The 25827-nt window shown below is 39.1% G+C and overlaps 1 protein-coding gene and 1 pseudogene across 11 annotated transcripts in view; one reads left to right on the top strand and one right to left on the bottom strand.

The window, feature by feature from the left end:
* Positions 1-584: 584 nt before the first annotated feature.
* FYCO1 (FYVE and coiled-coil domain autophagy adaptor 1) overlaps positions 585-25827 on the bottom strand; it is a 61639-nt gene continuing 36396 nt past the window's right edge. For 8 of the 11 annotated variants that reach the window (XM_026678495.2, XM_087946286.1, XM_087946282.1 and 5 more), the window contains 4 exons: positions 5505-5600; positions 5104-5314; positions 4018-4127; positions 585-2533 (listed from right to left, as the gene is read on the bottom strand). In XM_026678495.2, coding sequence (XP_026534280.1) covers positions 2458-2533; positions 4018-4127; positions 5104-5314; positions 5505-5600 — 493 coding nt within the window. In that variant the 3' untranslated portion in view covers positions 585-2457. Of the gene's footprint in view, positions 2534-4017; positions 4128-5103; positions 5315-5504; positions 5601-18491; positions 20090-25827 lie in introns of those variants that run through there. The other 3 variants (XM_087946281.1, XM_026678500.2, XM_087946284.1) reach the window with 3 other exon arrangements.
* Positions 7284-8715, top strand: LOC113419213 (lamina-associated polypeptide 2-like; annotated as a pseudogene).

The raw sequence follows: 25827 nt of genomic DNA, 5'->3' as shown, positions 1-25827 counted from the left end.
TTAAGACTCTGGGCTTGTCAGCTGGATAGTTGGTAGCCCGGGTTCGAGACCCAAGCTCCATGTGACAGGATGAGCTCCTGTCCTCACCTCACTGTATGCTTTTGAACTACCAACCTAGCAATTTGAAAGCATACAAGTGCAAGTGGATAAATAGGTACCATTTCAGTGGGAAGCTAACTCCAGAGGTGGTATTCAGCAGATTCTGACCAGTTCTGGAGAACCGATAGTGGAAATTTTGAGTAGTTCGGAGAATTGGAAAATACCACCTCTAACTGCAGATTTTACAGTATTCTTCCCCTGCCACGCCCACCAAGCCACGCCCACAGAATGGTAGTAAAAAAAAAATTGAATCCCACCACTGGCTAACTCCATGACGTCATGCTGTGGAATGTCTTCAGACAGAACTGACTCAATGGCCTTGAAATGGAGATGAGCACCTATAACTGGCAATTACTAGCAAGGTGATACTATATCCACAGGAACTCCTTTATGTATTTTTGGGCATTTTTTGATGATGGGTGTAAGGTGTTGTTTTGTAAGGACTTGAATTATAATTAATACACTGCAGATAAATCACTCTGACATATCTTCATCAATAATATATATTTAAAATAATACATCTGTATATTTGAGCATCCTTTTCATGTTACTTTTATATATGAAAGAAACTTATTTTTGGAAAAAGTAAATATTCTATTAAATTTCTACAGAAAAATAGACTGAGAATGTCCATCATTAATATATTATGGAATTTTAGTTCCAAATCCATTTGATATTGCAAAATCCACGGCAAACAACACCCCAGATTTTAGCATTAAATTCTTATTGCTTCTCAACTCAAAATAAAATATGCTGTTAACACATAATAACATTCAACCAAAAAATGGACAATCCACAATATATTTCATTTTGCTTCTAAGTTATCAGCATTTTTTAACCATATCAGACAACTCACAGGTCTGTTTGGGATTATACAAGCACTGAGAGAATTGTAAATCATTATCAGACTATCTGCATTACATTGCTAAATCGATTAACTAGACCTACACAGTATTCTGTAATAATATCAAGCAGTAAGTAAGCCATATTGTTCATATCCTAGTTTTAAACTGGCTGAACTTAAAGTTCAAGCTAATTCGTACAGAGTGCAAAAGAAAAGAATAATTTCTAGAATGATGGTGTTTCTGCCAGATAAAAGTTCTAGTGGATGGCATAATAACAATGTAACTCTATGTTACATCGAACTACATAGTTTAGCACCTTTTCTGCCAATTGAGGAGTCAAAAATCTACCTTTGATCTCCATCATAAATACTAATTATTATTTTTTTAAAAAGACTACTCTTAGCAGATATTGGGAAATCTAAGTGTTATGTCTGGGAGTCAGAAATTCATAATACTCAAAATTAATTGGAAAAGGCTGGAGTAAAGTATTGCTTAACTAAGTGCATTTTCTGCTCCTTGTTTCAAAGTTTCCTTTAAGCCTGTTTTCAGCATCTTCAAGAGGAAATATTCAAACCTTGTAAAGTCTATGTCTGAGCAGCAATAATTTCATTTATATTAATTATCCTTCGCAAACATGCTACTCATATGACTATCAGGTTAATACACACACACTCACTCACGATCGCCAATATTCAATGATGGATATGGCACAAGAAAAAGAAATATAAATATATTATATATTAACAACTACTAATGAAGAATAAGGCTGCACGAGAATTTAATTTGGTAAGAGTATTGCCAAGATGCATATGATGGTGTGGAGAACAGCTCTTTAAATGAAAAGTATGAATACAAGCAAAAATAAGCATTTTCATTAATGAGGGTCATATGAAGCATGTAGGAGGACCAAATTGATAAAAACTTTCATGTACTATATGAAATAATAAAACTATAATTGCTTAAAATCTGAAAATTTAAGGTACTCCTTCAGATTCTGAGATCCTAAACTGTAACTTACTTACCTGGGAAGTTAATTTATCAGTATTAATGTTTATGCAAAATTGATTTTCTAGCTGTCTGTCTGATGCTGACTCAATATAACCAACAATAACTAGTATTATACATACGTTAAATCTTCTAAATTGAAAAATAAATTTCCTATTCTTATCTCTGTGTATTTAGAATCATTTTTGGTATCAAATGAAGCAGAATATAACTATATTGTCTGTTTAATAAACAAAATGGCTTTTGAATAACTGGCACACAGTTTAGTATCATTATTGCCCTCATAAAAGCTGTGCTTTTTTCTGCATGCATATATATTTAAGTATGGTTTATGAATTATTGCATAAAATGTGGAGGATTTATAACCTTCTGTGATTTTAGTGTTTCATATCTATGTGCGTGTGTGTCTGTGCAAAGACACACACACACAGTTACACATATGCATGTGCACACATGCACTCATACAAAAATAATAGTGTTTCTTGCAAGATATTTCATACAAGAAGAACTATGGAAAATCACTTCCATCATAAATCACTGGCCGTTGAACAGATAGGTGGAAAAATACTTTTTTTGAGATAAACCTGTAAGAAAAACAACATAGGAAAATTAGTCGAAATTGTAAAATTAAGATCATCAAGGAGAAACAATGGAATTACAGGTAGTCTTGACTTACAATCATTAAATGTATTTTCTAAACTACAATGACACTGAAAAAAAGTGATTTATGACTGTTTTTCACACATGTTGCAGCATCCCCATGATCAAAATTCAAATGCTTGGCAACTGGCATATATTTATGATGGTTGAAGTGTGCGGGGTCATGTGATCAACTTTTGAGACATGACAAGCAAAGTCAACAGGGAAGCCAGATGTACTGAACAACCATGTTACTAACTTAACAACTGCAATGATTTACTTAACAATTGTGGCAAATGAGATTGTACAATAGAGTAAAATTCACTTAACAACTATCTTACTTAAAAAGAACTAAACAACTAAAATTAAATAAAGTTCAAATCTCTTTCTCTGAATTGGATCAATATGATCCAATCCATACATGGTTATTTTTTTCTTTATGGCAAAATTGCTTCATTCAATAGAATATCATAATATATAAAAGAGTAATGAAGAGCCAAATAAAATGACATTTTAGGACTTAGAGATGAACAATTAAAGCATCAACAATAAAAAAAATAATTTTGACTAAGAAGATAAAAATATTTCAATATTTTTTAAAAAAGATAATTGTGTATTAATTCTTTCTATGAGGTTTTAGAGGAACACAATTTCTATATTCACTCCACTCAGAATGAAATATCATATTTTTCAGAGTATAAGATGCTCTGAAGTATAAGACGCACCTAACTTTGGGGAAGGAAAGCAAGAAAAAAAAAATCTGCCACTGCCTCTGCGCAATTTTCCTCCTTGCAGCAAACAAGGAGGTCAGCTTCAGTACAGCCTGATTAGTACAAGCAGCTGATTGTTGGATCAGCCTCCCAATGATCAGCTGTTTCAAGCTGCAGGAATTGCCATCGCCTATTGCACGTCCCATTTTCGGGCTCCACATCCCATTTTTGGCCTCCTTGTGCTCTGTTTTTGGCCTCTGCATGCCCCATTTTCCGCCCATTCTGATCTCTGCCGCTCGGAATGGGCCAAAAATGGGGCACGTGGAGGCTGAAAATGGGACGTGAAAAGGCTGAAAATGGGATACAGAGGCTGAAAATGGGGGGCATGGAGGTGGCAATAGGTGATGGCAATCCCTGCAGCCTGAAACAGCTGATTGTCGGGAGGCCGATCCAATCAGCTGCTTGTGCTAATTAGGTTGTTCTGAAGATGACCAGGCTGTTTGCTGCAAGGAGGAAAATTGGGCAGAGGCAGAGGCCAAAGGGTGGAGGTCGGCAGGGCTTCGGCAACATTGACTGTATAAGATGCACATACATTTACTCACTTTTGGGGTGGGGGAAAGTGCGTCTTATACACCAAAAAATACGGTAAGTGATAATTTCTAAAATCTCCATAACATCACAACTATATAAAAAAATTCTCTGCTCTGTAGCACACCAACCTAGAAAAAGTGTTGTCAAAAATAAGTATGTAAATTCCAGCATTTCGTATTTTTACATTCCCTCTGATAGTTTCCTTATGAGAATTGCAGCGAGTCATGGGAATAAGAACCTGCAAAATATATATCAGTATATTAGTCAGAAGGAACTTTGCCATTATTAACTTGGGGAATGAGTGAATGAATATGTTTTTAACCAGCCTGCCCATACAAATGCTTTCTTTATGTGTTGACCAAAGCTTCCATCACTATCAATTCATAATCAGCCATCAATTGATTATGTATTTATTTATTAGATTTATATATCACCCATTTCACTATCAAGCGACTTTGGGCAGCCTACAATATTCAGCGTACAATATAGTTAAAATTATATATAAAAAAGGGGTGTCAAATTCGCATTGTCATGGCAGTGTCACATGACGTATCAGGATTCCCCCCCTTTGCTAAACTGGGTGAGGGCGTGGCCAGTGCGTGATGCATCTGACTCACGGGGCATGAGTTTGACAGCCCTGATATAAAACATTAAAATGTTAAATATTAAAGTTAACAAAATTAGCTAAGATAGGAACCAATATACAATAGGTAGAGATGAAATCTTTTTTTTAACCCACCAACTACATTATGGAATGCCCCAGGCTAATTGGCAGAATCAAGTTTTCAGGCTCTGAAATATTAATTGGGCCAAAATGTTAATTGAAAGATACAGTAATGAGAAGGAAATAAAGACCAGAAGATTTTTCAGCAGCAACAATCTTGTGTTTGATACTAATAGGATAATGGATCAATCAGAGCTTCTTATGACAGGGATGGACAACTTAGGACTCAAATGCCCCCACATTTTTAACCCCAGATCCTCTTCACGCATGGCAAATGCAAACAAAAATTAGCTATATTGTTTCCTGCTATCTACAGATTACCCACTAAAACTATAGCATGTTGTTTAATTATATTTTTGGGGCAGAGATTTAGAATGGTATAGCTCTGGTAACAAATAACAGGTTTTTAAAATTCAACTGATTTGTTCATAATTATATTATGTGCAATGTTTCCATGAAGAAGAACAATTCTGTATGAGGGCTAACTTACTTTACATTGATCCAGAGAGGTTTCTTCTGATTGCTTGAACACGACACTGAATGATACGCTCTTTGGGTCTGATGAAAACACCCAACTTATTGTAAGGCCAGTTTCATCTACAGTGATTGGAATAATGCTGTAAGTATTTGACTTAATAAATAGTTCTCTGGTACCTTCTCCAAACTTTAAAATTTCCTCCACTGTGAGAGGCAGCTTTAGCCTGAAGACAACAGATAAGAACAAAAATAATACTTGACCAACAAATGACACAAAATGTAGAAACTCACTTCTTACTTGCAAGAACACTTGTTATAAATCAGTGTTGTAAAAAGAAACAATTGTTTAAGATTATTGTGCTTCTAGCCAATGGCAGTTTCTTCCAAATAACAAGAGGAAATAAGCTGGCTTACATCAATTCTCCTGACTTCAGCAAACAAATCTCTGCATCTTGGGTAATTTCCAAATCCTCAGATTCATCAACAATTGAGGAGCTATAGGTGCTGTTTCTGAGGACACAGAAAACCATATCATAGTCAGATATTAGTCTCAAAATGTACACAGAAATCTTCTGAAAATCCAGAATACATGATGATAAAATTAAATTAAAATTATCAAAATTAGCTAAGATAGGAACTAGAACATATGGGAGGGAGATAGAGTGGTTATGGAGTGGAAGAGGCGGTTCTCTTGTTATTGTGTATGAAACGGATTATCTGGACTTCTTTCAGTCAGGATTCAGGCTCAGATATGGAATAGAAAGAGCACTGATTATGCTATATGATGTCTTGGTGGGAGCAAGACAGGGATAGTTACAACAATTTTTTGCACAACTTGACCTCTCAGCAGCTTGTGATACCATTGATCATGGTATCCTTCTGGAATGGCTCTAGAGGCTGGATGTGGAGGGCACAGTGTTCTCCTGATTTACTTTCTTTCTTCAAACGTTCTCAGTTGGTGTTGATCAGAGGCAAAAGTCTAATCTCCAGTCTCTATTTGCAGTCTCAAGACTCAGATTCTGTAAATAGTTCTATAAACAGCCTGCAAATTCCTTCTTTATTAGTGAAAAGATTCAGAGTTTGCCAGTTACACAAAGACAATAAATAAAACAATTAGAAAGATTGTAACTTATCCTGAGGGCATTGTGTATGCTCGGAAATGTTTCAGTTGCCGCAATCCTGATATTCTCCAGTATGCCGATTGGAGAATCCACACTTGGGTTGACACATGCATTTGTGCCCAGAGACTGAGTCCTCAATCTTTTGCTATGCCTCTCTGTCAACTGCAGAGACCCCAGTTTTGACTCAGTCTTGGCCCTATAGAGATGTGGAAAAGATTGGCTTAGCTCTGAGAAGATATTGACTTTGACTAAAAGGACTTTTGAATAGAACTCACCAGACAGGTTCGATCAGGGCGATCTGTGAGTGAAGAGGTGGATGGTCGTTGCGCCATTTCGTTCCAGTCTTGCCGTGATTACTGACTTTTGCTGCTTGACTTCCCCCAACTTTGGCAGCTGTGTTGCTTGGGGGGGGAGTGATTCCACCTTAGCTGGCTGGCTCACCTGGGTAACTCCAGTGAGGCCACCAAGTGCCAAGTGCCTTTTCAAGTGTGGGAGTGTGCTGGCTCACCCAGTCTCTCTGGCGCCATTGTCACCCCAACCAATCTCCAGCCGGAAAGGAAAGTGGAATAATTAAAACTGCTCACACAGGCGCTGGTTCACCCAGGTCCCCTGGAGCAGCTGCCAACTATCAAGCCCCAAGGAACGCTGTAGAGCCATTGTCCAGTTGGCTCTAGGTAGATTCAGAGCAGCAGCCAATAATCTGAGTTAAAGGTCATTCACTCTAGTGCTGCCTATCACAGGAACCGGGGCTGTCATGGCAGATCAAAAAACAACAGCAGACAGCATGGAACACACCCTTTCCTCTGTTCCACTCAGAAGCCTGGAAAAAGTTCCAGGAAACTGATCAGCTAGTAAAGAAGGCAGCCGAAAAAATTAGAGCAAAAGTCCTGTATCCTATGAAGGCTTCCAAAGCCGAAGAAAAGGACACTAGAAGAAGCCAAAAAGTCTGGAGAAACAAATATCCGAAAAACAGGCAGAGCAGGAAAGGATGCCTAATCCAGCTCAAATAGAGCCTGTCAGTTCCTGCTCTCTGCAGCGACAGTTGTTGCCTCTGTCAAATGCTGCAGTTCCAATGGCTTGGTCACCAGAGGGTGATAGAGAGCATATTCTCCTTCAGCCTTTTTCAACAGGAGAAAATGAGAAAGGTATTTTTTCCTTCTCCTACCTAGCAACAGAGGAGGAGGAAACACAGTCTAGGAATAGAGCCTTGGCCCCAGAGGCCACATTCACTCACACTGCGGCGGGGCTCCGCCCAGGGGACAGGCAGTGCTCTGGGTTATCTGAAGAAATTAAATTCTTCATTTCAGAAGCAAGATCACATGGTATTGCCACAGAATTCAAAAAAAGATGGCAACTGACCTCATTAGCAACTGAACCACTCTGCCAACCTAACCAACAATACCAGCTCACAACAGAGACATTTAGGTTCCAGGGTCCTCCATCTCCAGAACCTTCCATGAGAAACTCAGCATCAGCATTGGAGGATGAGGAGCAAAGAGATCAGGCCATGTCAGAGGATGAGGATCTCATCCCTGATGCTCCACCTTTTACCGGCCTTTTCCATCCAGTTCTTTTCAAATCCTGGTCCACAGTTCAGAAAGGAGTAGAGCGCCGGGCCCCTGAGGAACCTTCAGACTCCCAGGGCCTAAACAACATCGTATTCTCTGAGCCTGCCATAACGCAGAAGGACATCCCATATCCTAAACTATTTTTGAATGTAGTTCAGAGACAATGGGGCCAGCCATGTTCCATTCCTGCCATTCCAGTCATTCCCCACCCCTGGTGGAAATGACAAAAGGTTCTTCAATATAGCTCCCATCCTCACTGAGGCTCTTCAACTTCCTACAGTGGATGAACCACTGGCAGCCCTGACATTTTCCATCGTCATGTCTGGGGACATAGCAGAGACCCTAAAGGCAGAGGACAGGAGGGCAAAACTGAACTTCTACAGGATGCATCAGGCCAATGCCTGGGCTGTCAAAGCAGCAACAGCCACTCCCTTCTTTACAAGAACCTCCTTACACTGGCTTCACCAGTTGCAAGCGAGAATGCCACCTGAGGAAATTTGGCTTCTCCAAGACATCAATAAACTGGTGGCCGCAGCCAAATTTTCAGCTGATGCTACTTTGCATACAGCTCGGTTTCCCTCTAGGGCTCTTGCTTCCACAATAACACCACGCCAACTGCTATGACTTCACCAATGGCAGTCAGACATAAAAACCAAGTATAGGCTAGCCTCCGCCCCCTATAAGGGGAACACTCTATTTGGGGAGGCCCTAGAACCTTTTCTTGTTGAAAACAAGGATAGACGGAAGATCTTGACCTCTGTGGCCAGGCAGGCAGATTTCTGCCCCTCGCCATATGTGCGTCGGCAGTCCTTTCAGCCGACGGATGCCGGCCTCGACAATGCTCAATTCCACCAGCCCTACCCACAGAGACCTGAACACCAACTGGACAGATCAAGGTTTAGGGAAAGGTCCAGACAAGAGTTCCAGGTCAAGTGACCATTTGTGGGTCAGGAGGCTACCACCTTCTGCTGCTCCATGTGACTGCCAGGGTGATCCTCCTATTGGCAGATGCCTAGCCATATTTACAGAACAATGGAAGAACATCACAACTGATTCTTGGGTCCTAAACACAGTGAGGCTAGGCCTCACTCTAGAATTCCTCTCCACATCCCCGAAACACTTCATCTTTTGCCCGGTCTCCAAAAACAACATCATGGACATGGCAATCCAACATTTGTTGGAGATCCACGCCATTGAGCCAGTTCCAGAGGACCAACAGTGGCATGGATACTATTCCATTCTATTCATAGCTCCAAAGACCTCGGGGGGTGGGGGGGTGGAGAGCAATTCTGGACCTCAAGAAATTAAACTTCCACTTAACCTACAAATGGTTCAAGATGTAGTCACTTCAGTCAATTTTGGAGGGCATCAGGGAAGGCGACTTCCTGACGTCCATAGACCTGATGGAGGCTTACCACCCTGTCCCTATCCTTCCATTTCATCAAAAGTATCTCAGATTCTGTTATGCAGGGTGCCACTTCCAGTAGAGAGCCTTACCATTCAGCTTGTCCTTGGCACCCAGGGCATTTACCAAGTTGTTGGCAGCACTGGCTCAGGGCAATCCCGATGCGCGTCCAGTGCTACCTCGATCCGGAGGTAGAGATCCGGAGACAGCAACTCAAGTGTTGGGGTTCAGGTCTCCTTAGAGGTATTCAGGTCCTTTCAATGGTGGATCTCCCTGGCAATCACCAGGGGAAGCTTGTTCAAGGAGCCCAGCCATTTAATCTTGACCTCTTCGTCTGGGATGCCAGCACCAATTGGCATAGGGACAATGGACTTCTGGTAGATCTGAGAAACAATATAAATTGGCTGGTGCTCCGAGCAGTTCATTTGGCCCTCCGCCACTTCTAGGACACTGTGTCAGGACAGTGTAGCCGCCAAGGCTAACATCAACTGCCAAAGGGGCACCTACTCCAGGTCCCTCATGCACAAGGTGGAACAATTGGGACTCTGGGCAAAGACCCACCTGTGCTCCATCAAGGCGGAGTGCATCTCAGGGATGACGAACATGCAGGCGGACTGGCTCAGCAGGACCACAATAGACTGTTCCGAGTGGCACCTGCATCTGGACCTCTTGAGGGAGCTGTCCGAGAAATTCAGCCATTCAGTCCTGGACTTGTTCACTACTCCGGCAAACTCGCAATTCCCAGGTTCTTCACCAGATTTGCGACACCAGAAACAGAGGGGGTCAACATCTTCTGTAGTCCATGGCCCAGAGAACTGCTGTATGCCTTCCCTCCTCTTCCCCTCATTCCGGGGGTGATCAGGAACGTGATATCGGAGAGGGCGGAAATCCTACTTCTGGCTCCCCATTGGTCCATATGGCCATGGAACGCAGATCTGGTCAGCCTATCAGCATCTTGCCCTTGGAGGATTCCTCAGGACAGGATCTCCCTCAGCGAGGAGGCCTTGGTCCACCTGGAGCCTCAGTGGCTCCAACTGACCATCTGGCACTTGAGAGGAGTATCCTGAAGAAGGACAATTTCTCCAGGAAGGTGATACAGATGATCTAGGCCTCCAGGAGACCTTCTAATAATAGAATTTACGATTCAACCTGGAAGGCTTTTTGCAAATGGTGTGCTAGGAAGGACATTGACCCTGCTGCAGTATCTGTCCCACATATCCTGGACTTCCTACAGGAAGGTCTTGATAAGGGGTTATCCTCTAACACCATTCTCAGACAAGTAGCTGCTTTGTCCATGGTGCTAACCTACAGGGACTTGGAATCCCTCACCCACCATCCAGTGGCATGCACATTCATTAGAGGGACAGTTAACTTAAAACCACTTGTGGTACACAGGTCCCCCACCTGGGACTTGTCAAAGGTACTAGAGGCCCTCACTGCGGCACCTTTTGAGCCTGCCTGCCTCAGACAGCTGGTCTGTGCTTCCTGACATTCAATGTTGCCTTCCTAGTGGCCTTCACTTCAGACAGGTGAATATTGGAACTGGCAGCTCTCTCAGTCAGAGAGGACCTTTGTACTTTCCATTCAAACAGGGTGGTTCTGCAGTTGAACCCCTCCTTTGTCCCCAAGGTGAACTCCTGGTTCCATAAGGCTCGGAAGGTAATACTGCCGGACTTCTGCCCATGGTCATCTCATGATCTGGAGAAAAAGTGGCACACCTTGGACGTGAAGAGGGCACTCCGCAGATACCTCAAGAGAACTTCTGCACATCGAAGAACTGAATCCCTCTTTGTGTCATTCTAACCATCTTCGATGGGTACCAAGGTCTCATCATCAACCATAGGCTGATGGATAAGGGCGTGCATCACCAGGACCTACGAGGATTAAGCTCTCCCAGTACTCAGACAAGTAACTGCTTATTCAACAAGAAGCACAACTACTATGGCTGCATGGGCAACGCAGGCCTCTATTGAGGACATCTGCAGGGCAGCAACATGGTCCTCCCCATTACCTTTCGTAAGGCACTAAAAATTGGACACCTTTGCTTTGGCTGAAGCTGCCTTTGGCAGGAGGGTACTCCAACAGGTGCATACAGATACGGATATATCAGGACCAGACCGCTACCCACCCATAGGAGAGGCTGCTTTGGTGTGTCCCAAGTGTGGATCCTCCAATTGGCATACTAGAGAAGGGGCGTCGGTTTTACCTGGAGAATCCACTCCCACCCTGGCGACCATCTGGATGTAGGCTGCCTCAAATCCTTCTGTCTCTTCATCTAATCCTAACCAGACTCAATTATGTTGAGATCAGGGCTCTATGGGAGCCAAACCATTACTTCCAGGACTTCTTGTTCTTTTTTTATGCTGAAGATAGTTCCGAATGACATTGGCTGTAGGTTTGCCCCATTGTGCTTCTGCAGAATAAATTTGGGGTCAATCAAATGCCTCCCTAATAGTATGGCATGATGGATAAGTATCTGCCTATATTTTTCAGCATTGAGGATATCTATCCCGACCAAATCTCCAACTCCATTTGCTGAAATGCAGTCCCAAACTTGCAAGGAACCTCCACCATGATTCACTGTTGCTTGCAGACACTCATTATTGTACTGCTCTACTGCCTCCTGCTACAGCCAAATCTTTCAAAATCTGGCTCATCAGTTGAGAGCACCTGCTACTAATTTTCTGCAACACACTTCCTATATTTTTGTGCATAGTTCAGTAGCTTAGCCTTGTTCCCACACTGGAGCTATGGTTTACTGGCCGCAATTCTTCCATGAAGACCATTTCTGTCCAGACTCTTCTGGACAGAGATGGATATACATGGGTCCCACAGGTTTCTGCCAGTTGTCAGCTGATGGCACTGATGGATATTTTCCAATGTTGAAGGGAAGAAAGCATGACATATCTTTCATCTATTGCACTAAGTTTCCTTGGCCAACCACTGCATCTATGGTCATCAACACTGCCTGTTTCTTTGTGTTTCTTCAAAACAGCTTGAACAGCGCATCTTGAAACCCAAGTCTACTTTGAAATCTTTGCCTGGAAAGACCTTGCTGATGCAGTATAATTACCACTTTTGCCATGGTGTATGACTTGTGACATGAAACTTGTCCACAACCTCACCTTAGTAGCAGTTTGGCTGATTTCCTCCAAAGATGGCTGCTGAATGGTAAAAGCCTTTTTATTCTCTTACCAACAACCATCTAATTTTATGTTTATGTAAAAACTTGGAACCACACTGCTTGCCAAAATATATGTATGTATGTATGTATGTATGTATAAACGTATATATATACATACACACACACACACACACTGCTCAAAAAAATAAAGGGAACACTTAAACAACACAATTTAACTCCAAGTCAATCACACTTCTGTGAAATCAAACTGTCCACTTAGGTAGCAACACTGATTGACAATCAATTTCACATGCTGTTGTGCAAATGGAATAGACAACAGGTGGAAAACATAGGCAGTTAGCAAGACATCCCCAATAAAGGAGTGGTTCTGCAGGTGGTGACCACAGATCACTTCTCAGTTCCTATGCTTTCTGGCTGATGGTTTGGTCACTTTTGAATGCTGGCGGTGCTTTCACTCTAGTGGTAGCATGAGACGGAGTCTACAACCCACACAAGTGGCTCAGGTAGTGCAGCTCATCCCAGATGGCACATCAATGCGAGCTGTGGCAAGAAGGTTTGCTGTGTCTGTCAGTGTAGTGTCCAGAGCATGGAGGCGCTACCAGGAGACAGGCCAGTACATCAGGAGACGTGGAGGAGGTCGTAGGAGGGCAACAACCCAGCATCAGGACCGCTACCTCTGCCTTTGTGCAAGGAGGGACAGGAGGAGCACTGCCAGAGCCCCGCAAAATGACCTCCAGCGGGCCATAAATGTGCATGTGGCTGGTCAAACGGTCAGAAACAGACTCCATGAGGGTGGTATGAGGGCCCAACATCCACAGGTGGGGGTTATGCTTACAGCCCAACACTGTGCAGGACATTTGGCATTTGCCAGAGAACACCAAGATTGGCAAATTTGCCACTGGCGCCCTGTGCTCTTCACAGATGAAAGCAGGTTCACACTGAGCACATGTGACAGATGTGACAGGGTCTGGAGACGCCGTGGAGAAAGTTCTGCTGCCTGCAACATCCTCCAGCATGACCAGTTTGGCAGTGGGTCAGTAATGGTGTGGGGTGGCATTTCTTTAGGGGGCGGCACAGCCCTCCATGTGCTCACCAGAGGTAGCCTGACTGCCATTAGGTACCGAGATGAGATCCTCAGACCCCTTGTGAGACCATATGCTGGTGCGGTTGGCCCTGGGTTCCTCCTAATGAAAGACAATGCTAGACCTCATGTGGCTGGAGTGTGTCAGCAGTTCCTGCAAGACGAAGGCACTGATGCTATGGACTGGCCTGCCCGCTCCCCAGACCTGAATCCTATTGAGCACATCTGGGACATCATGTCTCGCTCCATCCACCAACGCCACATTGCACCACTGTCCAGGAGTTGGGGGATGCTTTAGTCCAGGTGTTGGAGGAGATCCCTCAGGAGACCATCCGCCACCTCATCAGGAGCATGCCCAGGCATTGTAGGGAGGTCATACAGGCACGTGGAGGCCACACACACTACTGTGCCTCATTTTGACTTCTTTTAAAGACATTATATCAAAGCTGTAGTGCATCAAACCTGTAGTGCTTTTTCCACTTTTTTCCATTTTGAGTGTAACTCCAAATCCAGACCTCCATGGGTTGCTAAATTTGATTTCCATTGATAATTTTTGTGTGATTTTGTTGTCAGCACATTCAACTATGTAATGAACAAAGTATTTAATAAGAATATTTCATTCATTCAGATTTAGGATGTCTTATTTTTGTGTTCCCTTTATTTTTTTGAGCAGTGTATATTGCTTTTGGGTTGTATATAGTTCTCTCCACACATCCTTCAAGTTTAATTCCCTCAGAAAATTTTTTATTATTATTATTATTATTATTATTATTATTATTATTATTATTATTATTATTATTATTATTATTATTATTAGGAACTTTTATAGTCTTTGTCCTTGTCTGAAAAGCATTTAAATCTCCTACAATACATACATTTGTATATTCATTTTCTGCTATCTTATGACGGAGTTTATCATAAAATTCTTTTTGATTTACATTTGGGGCATATACTGTAACTAACAAAGTCTTTTTCTGGTTTAATATTATTTCTATAAATAACATTCTCCCTTCATCATCCTTATATACTTGCTTGTGTTGCAGCCAATCTTTTATATATACTACGATACCCCTTTTTCTTTGATTTGAAAGAGCCCAATACATTTTTCCCAAATTAGTATCCTTTAGGAGGTCTGCCTGTTTATCTATGATGTGTACTTCTTGTATACAAGTTATGTCTGCATTTTGTTTTTTAAGTTTTTCAAATGACTGTTTTCTTTTTAATGTTGAGTTTAAACCATTGATATTAACTGAGAATAAGGTGATTTCTCTGCTCATGTTACTGTCTGTGTAGAGCGTTTTTTGTTTCTTTCCTTGTTCTGGGTTCTCTTGTGCTCTTCTACTTCTCTAAGTTTCTGAGATTCTGACTGTGGTGCAAGTTGTTCTTCCTGACTTCTTGTATTTAAATCTTCTCCACTTTCACGTTCTTCCTTAGGTCCCAGATATTGTTCGCAAAATTGATGTGCTTTCTCTGTTGTATCAATTTTATATTTTTTATCCTGCCATGCTACTAGGAGCCCTTCTGGGGTGAGCCATCTGAACGATATACCATTCTTAATTAACTAGATGACAAAAACTGGTAACCCCTTCTTTCCTCCCTAACTCTCCTGGGTATTTGCTTCAACTTTACCACTTCATGATCTTTATATATCAGTGGCTCATCTCTGGTCTTGCCGTATAGCATGTCTCGTATCATCTTTCTCACGAATCGGATGTGGACTTCTCAGGGTAGTCTGTGTCTTCGGACGTAATGCGTGTATACTCTGTAAACCTCATCAATGTCATTCTCAATTTCCTGTTTGTCTTTCTGTTAGGGCTGTTGCTATCAAGTTTGCCATTATTTCATGTAGATCTTCCTTTTTATCTTCAACAATGTTCTGGAATCTCAAATAAAATGCTTTTTAAAATTCTATATGCACCACAGAATCCCAAAGTTCACAATATAAAACTTTCCAATTTTGTTCCAATTCCTCTAATCTCTTTTCCACCACCTAAGTTTTGTATCTCGTTCTTCACTCCTCCTATTTCCGTTCTCATTTCTAATTTCATGTCTTCGTGATTCCTCGCTATCAGTTCATGGGTTTTTACCATCATTTCCTGCATCATGGCAAGTGTTGACTGTACTGCCTGCAAACTTTGGGCGGAACTTGTCTTTTCCGCCAATAACATTGGTACAATCGATCTCTGTCCCAGAGATGAAGATGTCACTGTTGTAGGTTTCTTCCCTGATTTTACATTTGTAGTTATTGTTGCCATTTTAACTATTTGTAAATGCTCTCTCCAATCCACCATCAACTATCCTAGTAGAACTATCCTAGTATTGTCTTCTCCTTTAAATACAGTATACGTATTTATACATGTATTGTTAAATAAGAGTTTTCTATTATAGATAGTCCCAGACAGATCTTATTTCTATTTCTTAACTGGTCAAATATTCTAAGGTTTAGAGCAGTGGTTCCCAACCTTTTTTTTGGCCCACACCCCTAAAGAAATTTCACTCGAACCTCGCACCCCCTGAAATAAATAATAAATAAAAATGCCAACATATAGCCAATATCCTATTATTTACCTGGACTTTTCTCGCACCCCCTGGAATATCGTCTCACACCCCCAGGGGGTGCGAGCACCCCAGGTTGGGAACCCCTGGTTTAGAGAGTTAAATATTAATCCAATATATATTTAGTTAATCCACTATAAATACAAGTAGATACCAGTATGTTTAACCAGAAAACACCAAACCTATATAATCACGTAATTAATGTAAATAGTTAAAGCACCCAGCTCATTAATATATTTAAATATATGAATGTATCTATTTCCTTAAGGATATATATTTAATTGAAGTAAATAAGTCTTTTCCCTTTCCTTTGTTTAACTTTCTGAACCATTCCCTCCTTCATTATCATATCAAACCACAAAATTTTGACTTTAATTCCCCCTATTTAAATGGTTGTTGTTCCACTTGATATTCAAGACTGGTTTCCTATTTAACTCCTCCCCCTTGGTTCTCTTTGTTCTTCTTCAATCTGAATAACCATTTCTAGTTTTTGTAGTATATTGCTGCACATTTCCAAGTTTACTTTCATCCTTTCCTTCATATCTTGTAGATCCAGACTCATTTCCGTAAATAATTCTCCCGTTTTGTATGTTGCTACTTCCCACCCTTCCTTGATAATTATATCCAACCCAAATGTCCAGTGTTATTTCAACCAGCGTCTTTAATATTTAATTTCAACAATCAATGTCCATAAGTCTTTTTTTCCAGGTTTCTTCTATTAGTTTCTTTTCCAACTTTTTCCGAAAGCCACCAGGTGGTTCCAAAGCAATTTCTTCAAATATCTTTCCCTTTGTAATATTCTAGAATTTCACTTCTCAGGGTTTTAAATTTTATTATGATGGAGTTTATTTTATTTTAAGTTCCAAGTTTAAAAAGACCAAACACTTTTTAAAGAGTCACTGAAATTTTTCCTGTAGGTGGCATTCTCAGTTCTATTTCCATGTTCCACCCTTTCTTTCACTTTTCCTTTTTTTTGAATAAAATTTTTATTAATTTCACTAATTCCAATTATTAGCTATTATTCCTTTTCAACACATTCAATTCCAGCATTTACTTATGCCTATTTATTGCCAAAAGTCCAATAATTATTCAATTTAATTTCCAAGCCTTTTGTAATCAAATATTTTCCTCTTCATTTTCACCTCCAAATTAATTTGTTTCAATATTCAAAGCCAGTTTTATAAGTTCCAGTTTCCTTCTCTCTTTCTCTCTGATCACCGCTTCTACACTTTCATCCACATTAGTTCTTTGTTTCTTAATTCCTGGATACCTTAATGTCCTGGTTCACACTCTGCTCGCAACTTCACCGCTCCAGCACAGTCTTAAAATTTCCTGGATTGCTTCCTGTCTTCGTGGTGGCCATTTTTGATCACTGCTGCCACTTGTCTTCAGAGGGGTTTTATCTTGTCAGGGAGGGGAAATGCGGCTTCCTTCAATCCTCCAAGCAATTCCCCCTTTCTTTACCACCCCTCCAGACTGATTTCGGTCCTAGTTGCCCTGAGCACTCATGAAAACAAGCAGTACGTATTGCACATTTCTCAATATACCTATCATGATTGTATGGGGGGGGGGGTGTTTGACAAGGAAAATGAAGAGAATCTCACTGCAGTCTTAATTCTTATGCTATAGGTTTCATCTGATGAAATAAAGACAAAATTAAAATATGCTAAATTATATAGCAGTTTTGGAACAAATTCTAAAATGCTTAGGCTAAATCTTGGCATCTTTTATTTGTAATCTATTGGTATTTTGAAAATGCACTGCCAAAAATTAAGAGTGATTTGAAGAAAGCACCAATATTTTAGCCTATTTTGTTCAATGTAAGAACCTTTTCACATTAAACACTGATAAGTACAGTCTATATAGTACAATCTATATAGACCTTCTATTCCTGTTTATAATAGGTTCATGAGATATAAAGTAAAAGAGCTTTCATAAACTTTGTCCCCTCAGTTTAAAAACAGTTGTGTGGTGCCTAACTCGATTATAAAATATTTCCTGGTTGTTATTATTAAATAAAATTAACTCAAGTCAATGGCTAAATAAACAGTTGGCATCTGCTGAAATATCTCTAAATTCAGTTTTCCCATCTGCAGATAGAAAGGGGAGGGAAAGAAACACGGAAGGCCAGGCATTGCCTCAGACATTTTCTGTGTTTTTCACACAATTCTAAAATGTAGTTTGATTTATGAGATCTTCTACTTGCTAAATTGGCCAAAGAAATAAATACCTTCAAGATTATGCCTGAGTTTATCATACATTACTTTGCATTAAGTCCTCATATCTATGGAGCTCACCACTGCCTTCTCTGTGCACAGAAGCTTGGCTATGCAGCAGTCAAATCCGTACATTCATCGACCTACCATTTATTGAGCATGTACAAGTCGAGGGCCGGCTGTCATTACAAATTCTTTTATCCTATGTAGAAAATGTCACCGATAAGGCATGAAATTAATGAGGGGGTTGAGACCTATTATATGTGAATGACACCAACAGAGACAGGCTAATAGCACCAATGATCAGTTAATTTGACCAATTAATTCTTACTACGTCTTTGTTCCAAAAGATTATTTCACCAAACAGAAGTTACGACAGCACTGAAAAAAGTGACATGATAGTTCCAAAGGTGCTTTTTCAACTATGACTTGGATGACTGAAAATCTCCATTAGACATGACTTATGATAATTTTCACACTTACGAGTGTTGCAGCATTCCCATGGTCATGTGATCAAAATCCAACCACTTGGCAACTGGCTCATTTTTATGATGGTTGCAGTGTCCCTGGGTTATGTGATCACCTTTTGTGACCTTCTGACCAGCAAAGTCGATGGGGAAGCCAGATTCATTTAATAACTAAGTTATTAATGTAACAACTGCAATGATTCTAAATAAATTCTAATAACTGTGGTAAGAAAAGTCACAAAATGGTGTAAAACTCATTTAATAACTATCTTACTTAGCAATGGAAATTGTTGGCTCAATTGTGGTTGTAAGCCAAAGATTATCTGTATATAGGCTCAGATATCAAGATCAAGTACAAAGAATTTAAAAATGTAATTCTTCAACTTAAAAATATGTTAAGAAGAATATCTGTTATTTATAGAAGTATTATTACTGTATAGATCACCAATTAATTGAGCAACAAATGAGGGCATGAAAGCCCAGGAAATAAAAGCTGTTGGAAAAAAAGGAACAACATTGGTTTGGTAAAATAGAAATTAAAGTATCAAGTGAGCTTACAGATATCCATTAGAGACATGATGATATCACAGTGAAGTTGCAAGTGCCATTAGTCATCAAACAAATCACATGAATTATATATTTGCCTGATGATTTCATGATGCATGCAACTTCATTTCTCTCCCTTGCTATTCCTGTAGACATCCATGTCATGTTCTCTACAAAAAGAAAACAACACTTACAGAAGATTCTCTGTCAAAGTTTGAATCTACAAATATAACAAGATATATACGAAGACAGGTTCCTAGGCACAACTTATGAAGGGCTTTAAAAATCTAACACAATAGTCTGAACTGGGCCTAAAGGAACAACTCCTCTCACCACTACTCATATTTCAAAGAAAGGGAAGAGAGATGAAAAGTTACACATCTCTTATATTTTTTGCATTATTCTGACAGAAATAGTAAGGACTCATCTATATGGTCATTGGCAATGTGCTTTCCTCTTTTCCTTGAGATGAAGAGAAATCTGATAGTACAAAAAGTGCTATCCCAATATATTATCCTTAATGCATCCTGACAATAAGGCTGGTCAGTGCAGTGCCCACACACTAGCTTCAGGGCACTGCTTAGTGGGTTGCCTGTCATTCATTTTCTTACCTGCTCAAATCATTATTACCACTGTACTGAATGCCTGTAATGTGCTTGGGAGGCAGTGCTTCTGCCTCTGAAAAAAGAAAAACAAGGCATTTTAAGAGCTACTTCAAGAAAGTTAAAAATGGGGACTTCTGGTGATGAGGTATGGACGAGTAGAGGTGGTGAAGCTCCTTCGTGGCTTTTCTTGCTGTTGGTGCAACCCTTAGGGGTGCACATATCCTCTCGGTGTGGGGAGATTCGAGTTGTGGTGTGGAGAAAGCAATTCTCATTGTGACATAGATGGAGCCTCTAGAGACCAACAAACAAGAGACCGTCAACCAGTAATGACGGTCCTGACGTCCGAACTGTCACCTACAAGAGGAAGCGAGTGAGTAACAGACTGTGGCTAATGGAGAAGAGTGTGTGTGAGGAAATCTGCGGCCCTGATAGAGCATGGAGCATTGGAGAAGTCCCGTAGATGAAAATAACAACAGTTGGATCGGAGCCTGAAAGAAGCGGTTAAGAAGTGGATGCGAGTGGCAGTGAAAGCGAAAGGGCTTGAGAGACGGAAGAGGGTAAGGACGCTAATGATCAGACAGAGAAGACAAGAATATCGGAGAGGTTTGTCTCATCAATACCAACGGGGAAAAAAGTTTAACATCTGGAAAGTGTGAGCAATTTGGATTGTTTTCATTCGGAAAGACTGGATTAATAAGTTGGAGATGGGAGGAAGATCGGAAGTGGTGAAGTAAACAAAGCCATTGTATTACTATAGACAATACTTAACAATTCACTTGAGCTTTTTAGACTATTGATTGGAGGTGTAATATGCTGATGAAATGTGTTAATTGAAGAGACTGTATTAGCTGATGAAATTTGGAAGATCTGACTGTAAGAGATTTGAGCGAAAGGAGGAACAGCTACAGCGGAGTGTGCTGTGATACTTTGAAACCAGAGACATTACTCAGCAACTCTCCACTTCCAGTGTGCTTGGAGACGGAACTTTCTAACTTCAGAGACGGAGAGTTGAACAGTTACATTAAGATACTTCATGCTTTCTAACCTTTGCTGTTTGGACTAATTATTCCTCCTCTATTAATTTTTTTTCTTTAGTTACAGTTAAGAAAGAAAGATAATTGATTGTGGTAACTATCTGATTTAGTTGATGCATTAGCAATATTGAGGTTTATACCTCATTTAAATACTGTATATAGGAAAAACAAAGGAAATAATAATAGCAATAAGTATCAATTAAGTAATAAATATAATTAATTAAATATCAGTATTTGAATATATCTGTTGATCATTTTAAATAATTAATTGTGATATTTACATTTTAAATAATTAATTGTTGTATAGTGAGGTAAACTTATTCCTACTTAGATTTATAAACATTTAAAATTATTTTATAGTATATATATTTAGATTAAGTGCTTGACAGTATTTATAGATATTTGGATTCATATATAGTATTTATATATAGGATTAGAGCGATAGGATAAAGCAGTTATTATTATTAATATTTATAAATTAAGTATAGAGATTTTGATATAAGTACTGGATTCTATATATTTATATATCTGATTTAGAATTTGAATTTGAAATTACCTTGGATAATATTTACATTTATAAGAGTGTCTAGCCTGCCAATATACTAAGGAAATTAGGAAACTAATAGATAGAGAAACCAATCAATTAGATTAGTAGTTACTCTCACCTGATATTATTGAATATTGAATGTTAATTTAGGATAACGTATTTAGTATAATACAAAAACAGAAAAAATCCTCAAAGAAATGACTTCTACAACTACTACAACGCTTAAAACTGGGAAGAAGACTATCCCAACACTAACAACCACGGCGGCATTGCCCTGAACTATGGCACAAAAGACAATCGAGGAAACATTACCGGGGAGAAGCAATCCTGTACCACAAATGCCAATATCCAGTTGACACTCCTCATCTTACAAGAATCTACGCTGAAGCTTCAAGAAATAATGACGAAAAACCATATTGAGACAAGAGCTGAACTAAAATGAACTAAAAGAAGAGATGGGGAAACTAAAGGTGGAAATGAAAGTAGATATTTCAAAGTTGGATGAGAACATTGGAACAATTCATCAGGCATTAGAGACAAACGAATCGACAATAAAAGAGGTAGAGAAAAGGACAGAACAAACTGAAAAGAAACTGGAAATGGTTGATGAACACCTAAGGAATGTGAGCAAAGAAATGGAAGACTCACTGGTCTACTTGGAGATGGATAAGGCTGCAGCATACTTGAGATTCCAGAACATAGTGGAATCAAAAGAAGAGGATCTGGAACAGGTGATAGCAGAAATACTAGCAGAAATGTTGGAAAAAGACAAAGATGATATTCTGAAAGAGTTGGACAAAGTTTATAGAATGAGTACAAATTATGCAAGACCCCACAAATGCCCAAAAGAAGACCATGTAAGATTTGCTAGAAGGTCCAGGATATTATATACAAAATATCTAGAGAAGAAACAATTACATACAAAGATAAAGCAGTCTTGGTTCTTAAACAAATCCTAAGAAGAGTGAGAGAACAAAGGGGAGACTATAAAATTTTGGCGGCTCAATTAAACTAAAAAAGTATTGTATTTAGATGGCTAATCCCAGAAGGGATGTTAATTTCATGGGAAGAAAGGAAAACTAGAGTAGATTCTATGGAAAAAGTTCAAGAATTTTATGAATGACTGGTAGGCCCGGAAGAACTGAGTAGCAAAGATGAACTAGAATCAAACTCCCAAGACGACCAAGATCACCAAAAGAATAGAGATGGGAGCCCTAGAAATCCAAAAACTACACAACAAGAAGAGAGAGAAGAACCGAGGACACACTACCAATCACAAAGAGAAAGAGGAGTACTACAAGACAAAGAGCAAGAATTAACTAGACAATGGATGAGGAAAAGAAAATACTATCAATTAACATAAACGGTCTAAATTCCATGACAAAAAGGAAAAGAATATTAGCCAAATTAATTAAACAAAATGCAAATATATGTTTACAAGAAACCCACATAAGGAAGTCAGGTTAAAAAATATTTAGAATGCCCGAAGCTAGGGAAACTATACACGACACCCGCAGACCCCGGGAAAAAGAAAGGGATAGCAGTATATGTAAAAGAGGATATGAAAGCAGACCTAATTTGGACAGATCCCAACGGAAGAATTCTGGTTTTACAAATCTGGATTAATTCAACCCCAACTCTATTAGTGGTAATTTACGCCCCCAATGAAAACCAAAAAGAATTCTTTAAACATTTGCATGAAAAAATAGTGGGATTAGAAAAAAGAAACATTTGTATCTTAGGGGACTTCAATGCCATTGTGGACCACCAAAAAGATCACAGTAGTAGGGGGAGGAAGAGGAAGAAAAAGAGAGAATTACTGAAAACATGTGTGGAAATTATGACTGAATTAAACTTGATAGATATGTGGAGAAAATTAAACCCAGAGAAAAAACAATTTACATTTTACTCAAATCCACACCAATCATGGACACGAATTGATATGGTATGGATGAACGGTGAAATAGTAAATGAATTAAAAGAGATTGAAATTTTACCCAATGAATGGGCAGATCATAACCCGATTCAGATACTGTGGAAAGGTAGGCAAAAGCCAAAGAAAAGGTGGACACTAAATATACAGCTAATTAAGGAAAATGAATTTACGAATAGACTCAAGGAGGAACTAAATTATTTTCTAAAAGAAAATAATAATGAGGCAACTACGAAGCAAAATATTTGGGATACAATGAAGGCAGTAATAAGGGGCACAACAATATCACTATATGATCATATATCATATCATATATCATAAATTATGCCCAGCAAAACAAATTAAAACAAAGAATTAAAGAATTAGAAAGCCAGTTACAAAGTACCCCAAAGGATTGTAGATTGCAAAATGAGATGACAGTAATTAAACACAAATTGAACTTAATTGAACAGGAAGGAATGATTAAAAAGTTGAATACAGCTAGACAGATATTCTTCGAACAAGATAACAAACCAAGGAGATGGCTGTCCTACAAACTCAAGAAAGTTTCAGATTAATTTACCAATTAATAGATAGAAATGGGGATGCCCAACAGGGAATAGAACAGAAAAAAGGAATTGCATATAAATATTTTGAAGACCTTTATAAAAAGGAGGAGGTAAATGAGGATATGATAAGAAATTACTTGGGCAAAACAAAAGATAAAGTAGTTGGGGATGAGATGAAAGAAATACTAATTAAAGATATTACGTGGTCTGAACTGAAAACAGCAATAGAAAATCAAAAAAATAATAAAACTCGGGGACCAGATGGGATCCCAGGGGAACTCTACAAGGCAATAGGAGAACAAATAGGACCCTTTATGGTGGAAGTATATAACAAGGTTTTACTTGCAGCTAAAATGCCAGATTCATGGAGGGACGCATTGATTTCGTTGATCCCAAAGGAAGATTCAGAGCCCCGACTCATATACAAAACTATAGACCAATTTCTTTGTTAAATACTGACTACAAGATTTTTGCTACTATCATAGCAAATAGACTAAAAAGAACCTTGAATGAGTATATACATAAAGACCAAAATGGATTTCTCCCCAACAGACAAATTAGGAACAATCTAAGAATAGCGTTAGATGTCTTGGCATAATACGAAGCCCATCCAGAAAAACAAATAACCCTTGTATTCTTGGATGCGCAGAAGGCAATTAAATTGGCAATTCTTAATCCAACAAAAATTTATAATATGAATTTAGGCACTAAATTTGAAAACACTGTAACTACAATTTACGCCTCACAAAAAGCAAATATTGTAATTAATGGAGAATATATTTGATCAATAAAAATAAGAGAAAGGAGTTAGACAGGGATGCCCACTATCACCCCTGCTCTTCATACTATCCTTGGAAACATTACTCACATGAATTAGGCAGAACCCAGAAATAAAGGGGTTAAAGATTAAGAAAGAAGAATATAAATTGCAGTCATTTGTAGATGATATGGTCTTTTTCATTGAGGATCCAATTGAAAAAGGACAGGAATTGTTGAATGAGTTAGAACAATTTGGAAAAGTCGCAGAAAGAATAGAAAGAAAATGAAATTAATAACCAAAAACTTAACAGAAAAACAGAAATCAGAATTGGAAAAGGCGATGGGATTACAAGTGGTAAAGAAAATTAAATACTTAGGAATATGATTGACGGCTCAATGTAAGACACTAATGGAAAATAACTACAATAAATTATTGCAACAGGTAAAGAAAGACCTAGAGATATGCGTCCAACTTTCCCTATTAGGAAGGATTGCCACTGTCAAAATGACTATTCTTCCTAAATTTATCTACTTATTTTATCTTAAAATTTATTAGGTTTATGACCCACCTCTCCTGGAGTTCAAGGCTGTCCTCAAATTTCTCCCCATAACAAACCTGTGAGCTAAACTGAACCAAGACAAATGGATTGGCTCAAAATTACCCAGACAGCTTATGTGATCGAAGGTAACCTAACTTCCCAGACCTACTCCAACAGCTTAACCACTATACTGCGCTTTTATTTACTTCAATCCTTGCTGCAGACCTAGATCTTCTCCCATAATGTGGAGACATGCTCAATACTTTTTAGATGAGAATTAGCAACTTTTCATGACCAAAATCTTACAGAATTTTTCTCCTTTGATTCTTGGCAGCCAAGAACTTCAATAGGCAGGATGATGAAATGACCTTATTAGAAAAGATTGAACCAAATTTTTGCTCTTTTGGAGGTGGCGGGATTTTGTTGGTTTGGTACTAGGAATGTGCATTAAAAAAGTTCCCACTGGATATACTGTTTATTTTGAAAGAACATATGCATTTACAATCCTGAAAGAAGGCCAAAGCAATCTCCCTCTATAATTATATTCTCTATGAATCGACGATGTTTTTGATTTTTGAATGTGAAAGAAATAATTTTCCTTTCCATTACATATCATGCACATCCTTTTTCTGCTAATCAGTGGCATTAACATCTATTTTTTAAAGTT

Source organism: Notechis scutatus, chromosome Z (assembly GCF_049901735.1).
Source record: "Notechis scutatus isolate UNSWTSFEM ecotype Mainland chromosome Z, rNotScu1.2, whole genome shotgun sequence".
Taxonomy (NCBI): Eukaryota; Metazoa; Chordata; class Lepidosauria; order Squamata; family Elapidae; genus Notechis; species Notechis scutatus.
This window is presented reverse-complemented; position numbering and strand designations above follow the sequence as displayed.